Below are 18,751 nucleotides of genomic sequence, written 5' to 3'. Positions count from 1 at the left end.
CCTGTTTGTTTATTTATCAAACTCAGACATTATTAAAACTACTAGTACAGGCTACATTTCCTTATCTATCTCGTATTCACTATTGAGAGCAAATACCATCACATTTTTACATTTGTATTGAAATAGCTTAAAATGTACAGTGTTTACTACATTGTCCATCGTATCAGGTAAACAAATGACGCTACAGCAGAATTTCCAACTTCTAAATATGACCGACTCGCTGTACTTTCTACTATCGATTACATTCTGTCGTGAAAATGTTAAAGAAGTCTACATTCCGATGCTTTCGCTCAACCCTGTGTCAACATCGCTGGCTACTCGCGATCTTTTTGTCCTCTTATATTATAGTGACATACGCGTGCTAAAATCTTATTTTAATTCACACCGAGTCAGGCAACATATACACCATGGTATCGTCGCTCACGAAATACAGGCTTCTCTCGAGATGTCATCCATGATGTAAACGGATATACATAGGACTCGAGGATTACACTGAAATCAGATGGAGCAACATTGTCGAAACCGAAGGAAATATTGCCGTTACGTCGCGCCCAAACATAAGACTTGTACGTTTAATCACTTGTGATAATTTGTGAAGACATACATTTCGGTTCTGTTCGATAACATTTCTTTACAATCCACAGCCGGCGAAAATGCCTTTACGGCCGTCCAATTTCGCCGGCTACTGGCTTCTAATGACTACATCGATCACTTTATGAAATTTTCATATATGAATTTGTTTTATAATTTTTCCAATTTTGTAGGAACACAAGGAATGTTTGTAAAACACACAAAGGTTTTTGAATTCAAGTTGTCAACTGGTTCAGAAGAATCTCGGCAAATTTTTAAAATGGCATCTATGCTTGCCGTTTAATAAGCTCATATTACAGAATGACAGCTGAAAGGACACAATAGCGTCTTAGTCGCCGTCTGCCGATCACAATAAGTCATACAGACTGTAAGCATAAATTCCAGAATTTCTCTTGATATCAAATCAGAGAATTATTTTTGTTGACTAAGGCCTGAGGGAAAGTAATTATTCAACTGATACCTTATGTCCGGCCATTGTGTGAGTACTATTCCTCTCGAAGTTACTCTGTCGTCGAGTGTGGGTGTAAAGAAAATTACTGGGGTTGCTCAGGGTCAGTCAGAACCAAAAAGCGCCACCTGACAACTTAATACGCATGTTTGGTATCAAGTTCTCTGCTGGAGAATAACCCAGATAACTGTGTGTAAATTGTAAGCATAAATTCCAAAACGTTCTGCAATCGTCGGGAGGGTCAGTGTAGTCTAGATCAATATGTTTACATGGCTCATAACATGTCATATTTTTGTTGACACAACAAAGTAGCAGTTTCATGTGATTTGTACTTACTTTTATGGATGTGAGAAAGTACCTGTTTGTTTTTTGTAATCAACCATTGCGAACGTTTTTGTGACTTTTGGTTAATATTTATCCATTACGATATTCAAAATCAGCAGCATGTTTTCAAGACTTAGTTCCCGTTTCAATTAAACAGTATTTTCAAATCCCCTATGTACACTAAATATTTTCAAATCAACCCTCCGTTCTGTCGCCCCCAGAGGCATTTATTGACGCTGCCTTTTGGTGTTCCAAGAGATGTGGAGAAATTGGCACGCATGATGTATTACACTGCTGTGTAAACGTACGTCATAAAGTTCATCAACAAAGCCTGTTAACTGAATTATTATCGTATATTTATGCGCGTTGTGGAATAAAAGTAGTTCTTAAAATTTTATGTTTAGCTTGTCTCTTGTAAAATACTGCATATGGTCCATGATTAATTGGTTTTTACCCAATATGAACTGTTCACCAACATAAACTGCTTTTGCGCTGTAAAAAAATCAGACTAAGTCGAAATTCTGACGCAGCTCAAAGATATAGATATTTGATGACATCCTCTTAACTAAAATTAACGCAACTACTGTCCTACTGAGCAGACACGTGTGTTGAGCTGATCATTCCGCTCGATGCACACGTGGGAAGACATCATACATTTTACGTAGTCCAGGCTCAGCCCAAATTAAACCGACTTAGACTCTTTCAACACGGAGCATTCTGGTGCTTGAAGGTAAGGGAATGTCCAATGTAGTGATCTTTAGAATATTATTTCATATGTTGTAGACCCAACACTCGTTAAAGTAATACGTATATACCAAGGATTGTATATTGAGACGTCGATGAAGATTAATCTTGTCTTTCTTTGTTAACTATTGTTAGAACGGCAAATGTCGATTCCGAATTATGCATTACATCTAATTAGTAGAGCTGCAGTCGAAATGTTCGTAGGGATGGGATTGGCAAAGTTACGTGGCGGGTTGTAGCTTTGCGCCTTCAAGATGGTCCTTCTTCTCGACAAACTATCCAAATTAATTATCGATGTTGGTGTTTGATTTCTCTTTCGTGTTAATATTTAATTTATTGGTCACAGTAAGCGTCGGTTCTCATGGAGACTTAGGGAGTGTTAAGTTACTTTAGCCTGGGTGACACAGCATTTTTGTACGTATCCATCACAATAATATGACCCCTCCCCACTCAGACAAAGAGTTTCGATGACAAACCCCACTTAGAAAATGTTAAAAGCTGATGACCTACGAACGCCATTGCTAAAGGAAAAGTTGATATTTTGATGTTTCATTATTTTTGTTCTTTTCGTAATAGCTGCCTAGACAGTAAATCTAACATTTGACAATTTACTGTGTGTCAAGTGCAGTTTTGGTGTACTTCATATGACTTAGTGAAAGACCCGGTATTTCTCTTCATAAATGCAGCTTGTCAGTGTGTCATGTGCATTGTCATTGCACCTGGACTTGACCATCAACTATAACAATAAAGGGCACAGATATATATAGCTAATATCAAGTACAGACGTGCACCTAGAAACTGTTGCTAACACATTTCGCATCCCATCCACTCTCCCGCCTTTGTAGTTTTCCAATTTCGGATGACCCCATGCATTTTCCAGCCCGTCTCGGTCATAAAACGTCACCTTACATCCCAAGCGAACATCGGTTGCATGAGACAGAATGTACAGACAATTTGACGGGCGGATTTTACTTTAAATGGGGACAATAATGCCGTGTAAAGTCTCTTATTATTCGATAGACCAACAGAAGCCAAATACCTAGTCAATAACCCGGGTCCATGAGTACGGACGCAAGTCACGCGAAATTGCGAACAATCCTATGCTATAATATAGTTTCAACCTTGCATTGATGTAGTTTGTACATCAAGATATGTTGAGTGAAAACACTGTTTGTTCCTTGTGTGTTTTGTATGAAAATATCAACACATGACATGCCCCAGTGAACAATTTGTGCCTGTTGTGAAATACGTAAATGCATTCAGGAATACCTCTCGAATAAAGTTTCGGCATTTTATTAATATTCAAATGAACATATATCAACAAAAGCTACTGGCCATATGGTGATGATTTCATGATGTATTGATCGTACAGATGCGTAACGGACACAGCTACTTTATTTTAGCGTATAGGTTCACGCCTTCTTTATCGTCGATTACATGATTTCCTCAGAGAATAGCTGTTGAATGAGTAGAATTATAGAAGAATAGTGGCCTAATAAGGTGTCAGGGCAGCTGTCATCGATGTTGGTTATTACTAATTCTTTTGCGAATTTAATTAGATTCCGCTCGTGACAGTCTCGATGTGTGGGTGTTCAAATTGGATCGTCTATTGAATAGGCAGGCGGTCGAATTCATCACGACATTACGTCGAAAGGGCGTGGAAACGGCTGACTGCTTGATATCACGACAGAGCACACCGCATTGTGTTTCTTTATTCCTATATATTGGCAGTTTAATCGGTCTCAAACCTTTCATAACGGTAGTAGTAGTAGTAGTAGTAGTAGTAGTAGTAGTAGTAGTAGTAGTAGTAGTAGTAGTAGTAGTAGTAGTAGTAGTAGTAGTAGTAGTAGTCAGTTATAGTAGTCCTAGTAGTCAGTTAGGACTCTGAAGTAAGATATTATAGTTGTAACATGTGCTCAATTAAGGGTTAAATGAGAACAACTTTATCCATCGTTAGGCTCAAAAGGCGATCATTGTTGATTTGAAATTTCTGAACTCCTATAGTCTAATTGATCAGAAGCTCAAATGGCTCTTTGATTTCGTATGAAGAGAGGCATCATTGTAAGCAATTTGCTTAGTTCGTTTTCGATTTTGGTTCAAAGTTTAATTTAAAGTTTATGCACCACTCTAAGGCCCACTGATTTGAAAACTCAAGTAGCTTTGTGCTTTCCAGTGATGATGCTATGTCGGTTTCGCAACTCTTAGACTTTTACTGTATATTTGAATAACTTGTGTACAGATTGTCACGTAAGAAGTATTCGTATACTGTGAGTGTTCGGAGTTAAGTGTTGTTATAATTTAGACGTTGTTCTGTTGACTCATGAAAACGATCGAAATGCAAAGAAAGCGACAACAACGCGGAATGGGGAATGGGTGCAATTTAGAGATGTTGATCGGCCAACTCTTCTTTCACAATGGTTTGGCCGAATAGCACTGTTAATAATGATGTTTGAAGACTTATTAACGAGGTATTGGATCGACAGTTTAATCGATGTTGCCCTGCCGTGCAGTGACGATACTTTTGACGCTCAAATATTGTGTATCAAATTACATCTCACTGTAGCAACTTTTTGTGTGTAGCAAATTTCGTAACACTCTCTCTCTCTCTCTCTCTCTCTCTCTCTCTCTCTCTCTCTCTCTCTCTCTCTCTCTCTCTCTCTCTCTCTCTCCTCTCTCTCTCTCTCTCTCTCTCTCTCTCTCTCTCTCTCTCTCAGGCATGACGAGTCCTGTTCCGACAATGATACATTTGACAGAAAGTCCGTCAACAGAACTAGATGATTACTTTCATAATGTACGTTACGTACTCGATACAATAAATGACAGTGTGGTCAAAATATTGACAGCAATATTCACTATTGGTGTTGCACTGTCTGTAGTGGAGAACATCGTGGTCGTTTTCGTTTTAACACATGCTAAGAAGGGCAAAACGTCTTTTAACCCGTTGATCTTTAATCTTGCTGTTTCTGATTGGACTCTTAGTCTTGTGTGCCTGCCGTTTCTATTTACGAGCACTGTCATGGGAGAGTGGGTATTTGGTTTCGCCATGTGTAAACTGGTCTCCTACTTGCATACGGTAAGTGTACGTCTATTTTTTTAAACCCTAGGTTTAGAAACGATTTTTGTTTTATTGATGGTAAGTTATATTTTGTTTAAATGTATTTTTTCTTTCAATATTGTACACTCTTTAGAATCTCTTTATTTGGTTTTGTTTTGATTAAATTAATAGGTACTTAGGTTTGTCTTATCCGTTTTCTTCTCCTCTTTTCATCTAGTGTCATTTACTCTTGTATCGTCCTTTCACAGGAACACGGATATATGAACAAAAAAGACATGAACAAAATACAAACTCATCAAATAATAAATGTTAATATAGCTTAAAGGTGATCATGCGAAGTACACTTTAATTTGTTAGAAGCTTTATTTCAATATATTTATGATTTATATATCCAGAAATATTGAGTTATTAATGACAGCAAAAACATTAATGTTGCTCTAATTGTTCTCCGTGAATATTCATTGCCATGCCTTGCCTTGTCTTGCATTGCAAAGCTGAAAAAGACTTTTGCCTTTGTTTGAATTTCTACAATGTTACTGTGATGTTGTCTTATAAGTTGAGAGAGACGAGAAAGAGTTCAGCAATTTCATGTCATTTCAAAGAATTTATATGACCATCATTCATTGCGATGAAACTACACGCGGTTTAGTCAATGGTCTAATGAGTCCATGTTTAAAATCTGATGAGACACAATTAACTATGCTAGATACTTCATTACATACTTCATTGCTAATGCTTATATTTAATTCTCCTTACAGGCATCCGAAATTGTCAGCATCTTCACTTTGGTAGCCATATGCATAGAGCGATATCGAGCAATAATGTATCCTTTGCTAACACAGGCGAAGAAAAGGCACAGGATTATTGCTATCATCCTCATCTGGATTGCAGCCCTTGTCATCTGCTGCCCCTACCCTATCTTAAACGAACTATATTATTACCCCCTTGTTGAGAACAGAACCGCTGCTTTGTGTAGCAATAGTTGGCCAATGGTTGGTGCGGTTGACGGTAGAAAAGTGTACATGTGGATCGTCTTTCTGCTGATGTACATCGGACCCCTTCTCATACTCGGAATTTGTTACTTGCGCGTTGTTGCCAGGCTGTGGTTGTACAAGTTACCTGGATGTGCTGACAATAGAATGGAAGTACGATCCAAACAAAAGGTATGTTCTAAACACCATGCCATGATTACTTATTTCTCTTGTAGAATCTCCTACCTTCTCAGTTAAACTGAAGCCGACACTTTCTAATCAGCAAGGAGACACATAGATTGTAGTTGTGCTTCTGCAACTGATTATAAAAACCAGTATTACAATAAGAGAAAAACTAAAAAAGTGCTTTCGAACCTAGTACCTTGCATTGGGAAGTACTATTCTTCTAAGTATGGGGATGGATGTCCCTGTCCAGCATTGCTGACTTATTTACAGTGGTTTGCTTTGAAGCATTGGCATTAGACGAACGAGACATATCGTCTAAGTCGAGGTGTTGCCAACGCAGTCGCGTGCAATTAACAGCTAAGCGGTAACATGACTCGATCATAAAAAATCAACTCTGCAAAAGTTGAAACATTGTCTAGGAGACGGTCAGATGTAGTCTAAACAACACCACCACATATGTCCAAGCACTGTCCAAGTCTTATCACTTGCTTTCAGGTGTAGTTGTTTTGACTACATCGGACCTGATGCAGGGCAATGTTTCAACTTTGGCAGAGTTGATTTCTCTGTGGTCGACTGGAATAACTGCTGAGCTGATAATTACACCTGACAGTGTTGGCAACACCTCAATTTAGACAATATGTCCACTTCGCGTAATGCCAATGCTTCAAAGCAAACCACTGTCAATTTGGTCCTCAGGTACAATTGTATATCACGGTGTGCGAAAGCTAATTTAGCATTCCAGCTCACCGTCAGCAGTAGCTGACATGTTCTGCCACATGAACTGACAGCCTCCCTGCGATTGAAAGAAGCTTATGCATCACCAAAGGGTGTGCATACAACATGATTTGCAAGCGCTTTGCTCCATAAGGGTAAAATTTTAACGTGACTATTTGTGTCAACAAATAGTCTTGCCAATTATGAACATTTTGCCCATCCTGTGTCTTCTGTAAACGCAAATAAAATTCAGCCTTTTAAAAATATTGATTTTCGACACTTTTAAATAAAACTAGAATATGGCGGTATAAGTTTAATCACTTTATTATCATATTTAATTTGCCTTGAGGGCATGGTTGCTCAACCTTCTAAACATGCACTCCTCTACTTTAAATTGATAGGAAAGCGAAAAAAGTCGCTCTGCCCTCTTAGAAATTTTGATTAATTCTTTTACACGAACTTTGACTTCACCTACATAACGAAATGGCAATATTTCAATGCACACAAAGTAGATTTGCCAATCATTTGATAGCTAGCATGATTGCAGAAGCCCTAACACCAGTTTAAATATGTAGCAAAAATGTAGCAGCCAGGGCTGAGTCTACACTAGTTACAGTAGTTAAGTAGTTACAGCAACTCCGTATGGCCAATTCCGTGAGCGGCTTATCTGTGCTAGTGATACCCACTGGGCTCATATCTTACTGTGACAAATATTACTGAACGTCATAAAGTTAAAAAGAGATCAACACTGCAGCTGAAAATTATAACCTTCATAGCACTAATGAAGACAAGTAAGCAGATGGCAAGCTTGCTAAACACTGTAAATGGTATTGTACTGATAGTGTCCAGTGCATTCGCAGCTCCTCGCCGGGGTCTAAGAGCTGACTGTGCAGTTGTTGAACTTGTCTTGACAATATTCAACCTCTACAATGACACGATTCTTGCAAATAATATTAGAACGCTCATTGGTTTTACCCATGTACCAAGTTAAGAACGTAGAGGGAGTGTGCTCTGAAGATTGAGTGTATTTATATCAGGGCAGACACTGCTGGGACATTAACATCGATGAGGGCAAGGGAGGCATATTTTGGAAGGTTTACCTATGGTTGTCTTCTTTGTCGCTGGTCTTATTACGACCAAAAATGTTAAATAGGGAGGAATATATATTTGCACACGAATATAGAAGATGACTATAATGGTGGTGCCCTCGATGAGCAAAGTGAAGAAACGACTTGGATAGTTCAACCATGGCCTAACAAGTTGATAGGGATAACTACTTTACCGAAGCTTGTAAAACAGTGCGGTTATGGCTAGGAAGGCATTGGCATAGCACAATAGCCCTGAGAAATTTTCTGATCAGAGTGAAAGGCTGACAAAAGATACAGAAAGGCATCACCGAGCATTTGAAAAAAAATAACAAAATATACTAAGGCGTCTGATGAAAAGCAGCAAAGGCTTCATGATTGGAGAAAACAGAGGCTTTGTACCCTAGGGGCGACTGGGAGTAAGTTAGTGTGACAGATGACACTTTCAGCCTTGTGTTGAAGCCAATGAAATCGACAAATGGCAAGCCAAAATTTGCAGTGTATTATGCCCAATCTTCTATTCAGAAACACAACCGTATTTACATAATTGATGGATTTGCTATAGACAAGATTTATACTGATTGAATATTATACCTACATTGATGTAAGGACAACAGAATGTTTAGTGAGAAGAATCCATCAAGGCGTGTACGAAATGGTGTAAATGTTATTTTTTTGAATCAAACTATAGTGTTTCAGGCTAAGAAGGGTAGACTGGAATGTTAAATTCCTTATGGGAAATCAAGATCAATGGTTGCCTGATTATAAGTTGTACACCAATCTTCTGTATGTTGTCAAAGAATGACAGAAGAGGAACCTTTTCAGATGAATGGAATTCATTATCTTGTCAGAATAAGGGTGATGAACTCTTAATCTCTTGTAAGGATATTGAGTGCTTCAATTAGTTCACGATATGGGAAAATAGGTCTATATTCCAGGCATATGGTTATCTGTATGTTGAAACATGAGCCTCTCTGGCTAAGAAGTAAATGTTGCTCAGTGTAATAGAAGTGGCGTAACGAGAGTGGCCCTACAACTTTATGAGCATAAGTAGCATAACTAGAGCCTAACAAATGTTGTTCAGCCATGGGAGGCACACTTTGTTGAGTTCACTGACATCAAACCGAATAGAACAGGGTCAAACTGGTCAGCTTTTATCAGAGCAGGACATGCCATTCTAATTCTAGGAAGAGGTATGATATATTTAAACATTAGGCTTCGCCGTAAACAGGAAAACTTTCCCATGGCCTTTTAGACTTCCGCTTAAGGCTGAAGGTATTCATCTCATCTGTCTGATTTATTTTTAAATCAGCTGTAATATGACCGTCGAGTTTTCTTTGCAATTTTTCAAATGATACTTCCTCCGCTGTTGTTAATGATACCTCGAAATATCTTTGTTAAACAGTTTTTCAGAATAACATTTGTCCGCTCTAAAACGTTCTCTGTTGCAATGGCTCCAGTAGCTGTAGCTGCTTATTGAAAAATCCTCTTTTGAGACATGATTTCCAAGGTGTCTCATTTCTGTCTTGAGCTATATCATTGACAATAGTCAATAGAGCTGGAACGGCTCCATCATAAAGTGGATTAACAACTGTTTTTATGTCTTAAGCTGTCTTTTTTATTATGGAAAGAAAATTAAGTTAATCTAAAGTTTATTCACACCGTTAATCGAATTTTAGGAGGCTTTGTACATTGTTAGTCTGTGTCGCTGCGAGAAGTTCATGTCAATGGGCCTGTGCAATGGATACGTTAGCTGTGTCTGTAACAACTCTTTTACCTGCAACAGGTCACCTAAAGACCCCCTCGTTCACGTTTCTATACACAATTTCACTCCATGGCAAACCTCTAGATTGCAAAATAGCTTGTAATCGTAGCTTTTGGTTAACGTTTATGTCTTCTTCAACTTCAATACTCTCAACTTTGTTTGTTGTGTTTGTTTTCTTGACCAGTAAGTCAAGAAGAAGGAAGAACAGTCCTCAGCTCGTGTAATCAATAATGTCTTAACACTTTATTCAATATTTCGGTACTAATCGTCATAAGCCAAAAAGTATTTCTCCACATTAGTTCAAATACATGTCTTCAGAAACCTGAGAACCTAAATGAAGGTGTATGTCTCAGTTGAATTTACTCTTATGCAGTGTCTTTCGAAGGGGACTAGTCACGCCTTCCCCATCCAGCAATTACATGATTGTAGTAGGCCTAAAAATAAATATCATTGTCATAATTTGCATATCCTTCCGTGTGCAACTATACTTTAATCCAAAAACTAAAATTCACTACATCATGAACTCTCTTCCAATTAACAAAGTAATCAGACATGCGGTACAGTTTATGGAAATTCTTGTACATTGTGTTGTGCTAGATATGGCCAGCCAATTTGATAAAACTGCCACTGCGATACTTACACTTTGATGTCAATATCATAGATTTCCTTTTGCTTCTGTGGCACAAAGGGTATCAGTTCTTATTTTCAGTATGACCGATTGTACAAAAGCATTTCTCCTATTCGTATCGTTCTTATCGAAATCTAAAACCTCTGAAATCTTGAAGTATCATATTACAAACCGCCCTCATTTCTACTGTGTCAGACCATTGTTGGTATACAAGGTGGTCAGATGCTCCACAATTGCTCATGCTGTCAGCTTTATCAACACTCCACAGGTCTTTCAAACCACACAGTGCCATCCAACTAGTCACCCCTTCCCCTTAGAGCAATTACACTGTAGGAGGTCTCAATGTTAACATCATTGTCAACATTTGTACCTACCCTTCATGTGTGCAACTGAACTTTCATGAAAAACCTAAATTTATTCTATCACCTCATAAGGAGCGGTCATTATTTACGGCCTGGGGGTCACTCAAAAAATTGAAAACTTCAAGGGGGGTTGCTCAAAATGTGGAGAGGAAGGTGGGTTACTCAATTTTTGGTGCGAAATAAATTGAAACACCTCTCAGATTGCACTATTGCACAGGTCAATTTCTCAAAATTATCGACGCGCTCTCCCCCTTGGTTGTTGAGCGTTGTGACTCAAACTGTATCATGCACAAAATGTAATAAAAATATCAGTATTCAATGTCGTTTTCAAACAGTTTTGCAATGTGTAAAACAAATCGAAACACCTCTCAGACTGCACCATTGCACGCAACAATTTCTCAAAATTTTCCTTGAAAGATAAGGGACGCTCGTCTAACACTTTCCCCCTGAGCCTCTCGCGTGTTCTCACCCTGTACTTTCAAATTCTGCCCAGAAAGATATCGTAGTGAAAGCCCTGTCATGATGCCCATCCAAATTGAACAATACTATATGGTTGAATACTTGTTGTCACTTTGTATTGTTAGTTTTTTCCTTTTTCAATTGTCATGAGATAACCAATGATAATCTAACAGGGTACATCAGGATTTGAAAGGTCTTTATTAGTATTGCTGTATTTTTGTAAATTTTACAAATACATGTATTGGTATTTAACTTTTCTAAGTGGGGGTCAGTCACAATTTCTAAGTTAAAGAGGGGGTACTCAAATTCATATGGTTTGTAGGGGGGTACTCAAAATTTCTGAGTTTCCGACGGAATTCTTCCGACCTCCCCCACCGGCTGTAAGTAATGACAGCTCCCTAAGCTCGCAATCTCCACTAATAATGAATGTAGTACAATTTTCTAACCTTTCGTAATTTGAAAATTTGGCATATTGTGTTTTGTTAGGTATGGCCAGCTGACATTAATGAAACAATGACTGCGATGCTTACATTTCGATGTCAATATGGTGGCCTTCCTTCTGATTCTTTGTCACGAAGGATTTCAGTTCTAATGTTCAGTATGACGATTGTGTAAAAGATCGAAAAAAATAAACATTCCTCCTATTCTCATCGTTCTAGTAATCGAAATCTATATTTCTGAAATCTTGAAGTGCCATCACTGTGTCATTTCATCAACCTGCTTTCTTTCTAGTGTATCAGACCATTGTTGGCACAACCAGATGGTCAGATGTTCCACCTTTGCCCATGCTCTCAGCTCTATCAACATTCCACAGGTCTTTCAAACCATCTAGTGCTATGTCTCGAACCTCCTTGAGTTAAAGTGTATCGTAACTCATATGATACCTCAGATTGTAAGAATTTCGATCATTGTTCTTTTTCTTACATTTATCAACATCTCCAAGTTCTTGAAAACCATACGGATATGCATGTGGGACTGGCGTAAACTTGTCGGCTGTCAACTTCCATGTGGTCAAGTGCAATTGTCCCTGAGCTCAAACAGATAAAGAGAGGGGTGGTCATATTTGAATGCTTATAACACTAATAATAGTTTCCATTTGATCACATGCTCAATATGGCATTTGACTACTATTAAGTGTGTTATCATTAAATATGCTTGCGTAGATTTAAACTGTTAAACGTATGACGTATGTATCCATTAAATTGAGGTGTTTTTAGTAAAAGGAAGTAGAAACTATAAAATGCACTTTGATCAGAAAAATTGAAATACAAAATTACTTTCCAGAATGTGCACGACTGAAGATTGCCGTTTATATTTTTACCAAGGAGACACACTTTACACTTACATTATTTTTTTTTCTATTTCAGGCAATAACCAGCATCCTGTTCGCTGTGATCATGTTCGCCATTTGCTGGCTTCCTATACACCTTTTCAGAATGGTTGTACTCACCCACACACAGAATTCTTGGAAACTCATCCAATGGCAGTCAATATAATAAAAGCTTGCGGATATATTTGGTTGATCATATCAGATGCCGTGTTCAATCCAATCATATATGCTTTCATCAGTAAGAGTTTCAGGGTAAATATTGCATGCATCATTGTATATTCCAGTATACATTTGGTGATATAACTAAAATGATATCTATTTGAAATATCTGAAAACCATTTTGAAAGTTTGTAAATAACTAGATGTAGTATTATCGATGGGTCATGCACCTTGCAATTTTCCCTAGATGTATTGGTTTATGTCAAAACCGGGTGAAGCAAAACATAGAAGTAACAATTTAATGAGCTTCTTCGAATCAATTTTGAAATTTCACTTTAGGATAGAAAATGTGGAATAATTCATTGAAAATGTCGAAAGCAAAGCTGCTGTTTATTTTTATCAGAAATTAGTGCACTGGCATTACATTTCAGTGACTATGAGAGAATTTGAGAAGCCCGTGTTTACCTCGTCCTAAGACCTCCATCTTAGGGAGAGAAATGACAACCCAACGCTTCCTTTCCATAGTCAATTATGACCTGCAATAAGACAGGTGTACAGAAAATGTTTATATGAGTTTAAAGACGGGTGTAGCAAATTTTGAAACTGCACCCACTCTTATGTAAGCATGTAAAATATCACGTTTATCCTAAAATTATGATGATCTTCTCCAGGAATTTCCCTCTGTGTTACCTCCCAGATAGATTTTTGTCCTGACTGAACTGCAAACTGTGATCATCTTTCACTACATAAGACATTTTATCGAGAATACCTGACAATCATTTATTCCAGCATTTTGATTCTCTTCTTTTCCCAGCGTGACTTCTATCGCACATGCTTATCTTGTCGACGATTACTAAAGCGACAGGACAGGGAACCAACCATGGACAGACGAAGTCGTGAGGAACGTCGTCGTGTCACCGAGAGCCTATCCACCGACAAAACTAAATTACATCACTCTCAATTGGAAACCTTGGTTCCAGAGACGGAAGCAACGACCATGTAACAATCTATGTCACCTGAAAGACAAACAAAATCCATGATTCGATGATTGTAACTCGATCCACTTGGAAATGTCGTGTAGATGACGTATATGTAACTTAGTTTGGATGATTCATTACCAATTGTGTTTTGGTCATTGAGAGAGTTTTTCTCTGATAACCTAGTTCGTAAATTAACTTGCAACAGGCAAATTGTCCGAGTTTTGAAAGTATTACTGTGTCATCGAGCCCTGTTTTATGTAGTTAACGAACTTCAGTATGGTATGATAACGTTTAAATGTCCCCTCAAACATGGTTACAAAACACACCAATTTACTGTGGGTGTCAACGTACAATTTTCGAGGGATAAAATTAAATTTAGCAATTTTGTCACGATCGATATGTGTCCTGACAGGGCAACAAACTGTGTCAACGTCAATTTTTGAGGGATTCAATTCAATATAGCAATTTTGTCACGAAATTTTTGATTCCCATTACACAGACTTAATACGTCTGCTGGTTGTGCTCAATTTTGGCTATAATTGCAATGCAAAATAAAATAAGATGTTTATTATATGTATGCCCAGCAGCCATTTCTTTCAAGAAAGTCCTTTAAACAATTGATTCACTGTCTAGAGTCATCACATGAAAAAATCTGAACACTTTATTCAATGTTAGCAAATAGACAATGATGTGGTCAATATGGATATCAATTTATTCAATTATTAAATGTATATGTCTATGTTATAGTGATTTTGTTACGAGATTTTCACTATCATTACCTTCAGTTAGACATTTCTGAATCGATTTGGTTCTAATTAGGGTAAGGCAATTTGCCAGGGCACATCATATAGCATGCTAATTTGTATGATAAATATGGTTACCGACGGGTAACCTTACTTCAAAGTTTTCGTTTCCAGGGCAATCAAATATTATGCATATTTTTGAAACGTGTACGAGAATAGCGCATGACGAAACATGTATTCGTTCTACGATGCCGTACTATCTTTTCCATTTTTTTGCAGAGCAATTACGCACTTTTTACTTAGACAATGTCCCTTCACTTAGGGAAAATGAATCTTCGGGAGATATATTCGAACTTAGAGTTTTACGATTTTTTTCTGTTCTCAGCTTGTAATGTAAGAGTTTATTTAAAAAGTTCTGGAGTAAGTGTAGTTATTATTTTTCACCTTCTTAGTTTTGTTAAAGTAAAAGAAAAATATTTTTCAACAGAATTAAAAATAAATTTTTAATTTTTAATTTTTAACACTCACAAGTATCTACTACCAAAACCCTGGTTTTTATTATTATTTTGTTATGAAAATAGTTGAAAGTAAATAAAAGTTTGCGCAAAGATTAATCCTTTCAATCTGAGGCACTTGCAAACATTGTGTTACAATGTGCTTCTATGTATAAGAGCGTACCAATTTGTTTTGTATGACTATGACTTAGAATTAGCAAGGTACGTGTCATTTTTTATTTATCATATGCTCAACCAGAACTGAATGTGCTCATGTGTTTACAACAGGTTCTAGTAGTGTGCTTCACAGAACAATCAGTTACATCATTATATGTAACAGGTTTCATCAACTTTCGCACAGTACTCTCAGAGTTAAATCACTCATTACAAAACTTTATTTAATATGCAAATGAGCTGTTTATCAACTTGACACTGCTCAAGACGATGGATAGACAATACCTCCGCTGCACGATGTACCCGGACATAAATCCCGGTATTCTGTGAATAAACTTATATTTACATCTTTCGATAAAACATGAGTCTAGAGAATAGCAAAGTAGGCGTTTGCAAGCAGACCATACTTCGTCAGACAATAATGTTCATCACGTTGACGTTTGATAAGCCGGATGTACCGGATGATGTATTAGACCCTTTCCTGAACTTTCCTGACTAAACCCGGAGCTCGAAATAAAGGAGGAAATGTGGAGGCTCATAACAAACCCATTCAATTTCGTATCAGGACTGTTACCTCTGAGAAACTTACGAACCGGGCATCTTCCATCTGTTTGAACTCAGTATTTATCACATGTAATCACAGCAACAGGAAAAACCTGCTAAGCCATAACCAATAATGGAGATAAAACTTGATATCCATTTTATGTTTTACGTATGTTAAGACCTCAAATGGTCCCTGACCTCAAAGTAGTATCCATCCTAAATGTCCGGTAAGATAGGGGGTTAAACTCAAGTCTGACAACACCTACCGCATAATGGACGCTTTTGTAGTCACAGGGACAGTTTTGATGCAATATTAGCTGCTATTTAATACCTAAAGTTGGAAAAAAAATATTATACAAAATCAGGGCTGAGCACAGAATTGACAATGGGGAGGGCTAGTGTCCATAGAAATCATGACTTATCTTTAAAATGACGCATTTGAAGTCATATCGACATTTGGAAGTCGTTCTGATCGCTGCTCTTAAATGCATTTTGGATATGAAATACAATTTGCCGCAGTACTGTGGCGTATTGATCGCGCTCGCTGGTCAAATGTTCATCCCCACAGAACTGCTGCAAACCAGGACATAGATGTTTTGGTAGTTTACTTAGACATCTTTACAACAGCTCCCTATCGTCAGGTATAGTTCCTAGCCATTTCAAGACAGCTATTATCCGACCACTGTTGAAAAAACCCAATCTCGATAATAACATACTGAAAAATTATAGACCTGTGTCTAACCTTCCCTTCATATCAAAAATTCTGGAAAGAATTGTAGCCCTGCAATTACGCGATCACCTCACCAAGTTTCGTCTCTTCCCACGTCATCAGAGTGCGTATCGTCCTTATCACAGCACGGAGACAGCCCTGCTTCGTGTACATAACGACATCATGTGTGCGCTAAACAAGAAAATGGACGTTGTTCTCATCATGTTGGATCTGTCGGCTGCATTTGACACCATAGACCACGAAATCCTACTTCAAAGGCTTGAATCTTGTTTTGGCATTACGGGAACGGCTTTATCTTGGTTCTGCTCTTACCTTGAAAATCGGACACAATCTGTAACAGCTGGGACTGCGTCATCCCCTAGCTCTCATGTGAAATATGGTGTTCCTCAGGGATCGGTGTTGGGACCACTTCTTTTTACGCTCTACATAACACCTTTAGAGGACATTATCGCGGAACACGGCCTTGAATGCATGATGTACGTGGATGACAGTCAAGTTTATGTCATTTGCAACACGCCGGCTGATGTGCGCTCTTGTCTCGAACATTGCATTGGCAACATTCGGATCTGGATGAAATCAAACATGCTGATATTAAATGACGACAAGACAGAGGTTATCCATTTCTCATCAAGGCTCAAGTCGGACGTGTCGGTGATGGCCAATCTCAGGATTGGCGACTTTGACATCACACCCTCCACCTCTGTGCGGAATCATTGTGTTAGGCTGAACAGTGACGGTTTCATGTCAGACCAAATCAACCAAATATGCAGGAACGGATATTATTCTCTATACCGTATCAGCAAGATCCGCAAATTACTTGACAGAAGTACCACCGAGACATTGATCCATGCCTTCGTCACATCCCAATTGGACTACTGCAATAGTCTCTTGTACGGAGTATCAAAAGAACAGCTTTCTCGATTGCAGTCAGTTCAAAATGCTGCTGCACGTCTCGTCACTCAATCACGCAAATTTGACCATATTACTCCCGTGTTGATCGACCTGCATTGGCTTCCAATCGAAGCTCGAATAAGATTCAAGGTTCTGTATCATTTATAACATTATTAATGGTATTGCACCCATGTACTTGAGCGACTTAATTTAGTTGTATGTTCAGGCAAAAAATCTCCGGTCCATGTAAACGTTACGTTTAGTCCCGTCTACAGGGTAGTATAAGTCTTATGGCAACAGGGCCTTTCTGTCCATGCTCCTTTCCTTTGAAATTCATAGCCATCAAAGATTCGCTCTGCAAAAATGTTGAATGTTTTAAACATGCTTGGAAGACTTACCTATTTACTGAGTTTTATCAACCGTGATTTTTAGCCTTTTCGCTCCTTTCATGCTGTTTTTATTTCTTTTCCAAATTTATTTGTGATATTTGCGACTTTTTTATTTTTTTAAACAATCTTTGCTCTCATTTTAGTCCTGTATATTTTTTTCGGTCATGTACAGGGTGCTAAGACTTATGTGTAGTGTGCTTTAAAGAAGTTTTTGTAATAATTTAATAATATTAATACATCAACGATACTGTGATATAACTTATTGAAAGTCAAAGCCATTTTTACTTCAGCCAGTTCCTAATTTGCATATTAAATGAATTTTCATAATTATGGATATATCAGGATTGACTTGATCAAAATTGATGAAATTTGCTATGTACATTAAATACACTATAACACAATATTATTGGAAGTCATTAAGCATTTTCTCTTCAGCCAATTCTTAAGTTGCATATTTAATGAAAGATATATTCTAGATTGACTTGACCAAAGTTGACAAAACTTGCTATATATATTGAAGATACTATGAACATTATTGAAAATCATCAAGCATTTTTACTTCAGTCAATTTCTTATTTACATATTTAATGAAATTTGCTTTTCAAAGTTGGCAGAACATGCTACGTACATTGATGATTATACCAGGTTAAAACAATATCGAAAGTCATTTCACATTTTCATGCCAGCTTATTTATAATTTGCATATCTAATGAGCTTTCACAGTTCGGCATATAGAGCTTGAAGGACTTGACCAAAGGTGATTACACTTGCTTTATAAAGTGGTGATACAATGACAGCATTCAAAGAACTTTGATATTTTTAGCTCACGTATTCACACACGTGAGCTTATGTCACAGCGATGTCTGTCTGTCTGTCTGTCCGTGTGTCTATGTGTCTGTGTGTCTGTCTGTCTGTCGGTCCGATATCTCAAAAACGGCTGATCAGATCAGAATCAAATCTGGTACATAGATTCAGTTAGCAAATGA

At 37.7% G+C, this 18,751-nt stretch overlaps 1 protein-coding gene across 2 annotated transcripts; it reads left to right on the top strand.

Moving 5' to 3' along the window:
* The first annotated feature begins 1,982 nt into the window (after positions 1–1,982).
* Positions 1,983–15,180, top strand: LOC139114074 (neuromedin-K receptor-like). Of its 2 annotated transcripts, XR_011547789.1 has the most exons (5): positions 1,983–2,093; positions 4,822–5,180; positions 5,921–6,325; positions 12,700–12,914; positions 13,636–15,180. XR_011547789.1 is itself a non-coding variant. In XM_070675583.1 (4 exons), exons 1-3 carry the CDS (start codon positions 5,124–5,126, stop codon positions 12,826–12,828), a joined length of 591 nt encoding a protein of 196 aa, XP_070531684.1. In that variant the 5' UTR covers positions 4,865–5,123; the 3' UTR covers positions 12,829–12,914; positions 13,636–13,758. The 2 variants fall into 2 exon arrangements, 1 of the variants encoding a protein (XP_070531684.1); XM_070675583.1 differs by lacking the exon at positions 1,983–2,093 and having other exon boundaries at positions 4,865–5,180; positions 13,636–13,758.
* The last annotated feature ends 3,571 nt before the right edge of the window (positions 15,181–18,751 follow it).

The sequence above is a fragment of the Ptychodera flava genome, chromosome 16 (genome assembly GCF_041260155.1).
Source record: "Ptychodera flava strain L36383 chromosome 16, AS_Pfla_20210202, whole genome shotgun sequence".
In the NCBI taxonomy this organism is placed as follows: Eukaryota; Metazoa; Hemichordata; class Enteropneusta; family Ptychoderidae; genus Ptychodera; species Ptychodera flava.
The sequence above is the reverse complement of the archived record's forward strand: the minus strand, read 5'-3'. Positions and strand labels throughout refer to the sequence as shown.

Bases quoted from the DNA above. Each gene is read 5' to 3' on its own strand.
- LOC139114074 (XM_070675583.1), top strand. From the start codon at position 5,124: ATGGGAGAGTGGGTATTTGGTTTCGCCATGTGTAAACTGGTCTCCTAC. The intron at 5,181-5,920 runs GTAAGTGTACGT...TTCTCCTTACAG, and splicing joins TGGTCTCCTACTTGCATACG to GCATCCGAAATTGTCAGCAT. The intron at 6,326-12,699 runs GTATGTTCTAAA...TTTCTATTTCAG, and splicing joins AAGTACGATCCAAACAAAAG to GCAATAACCAGCATCCTGTT.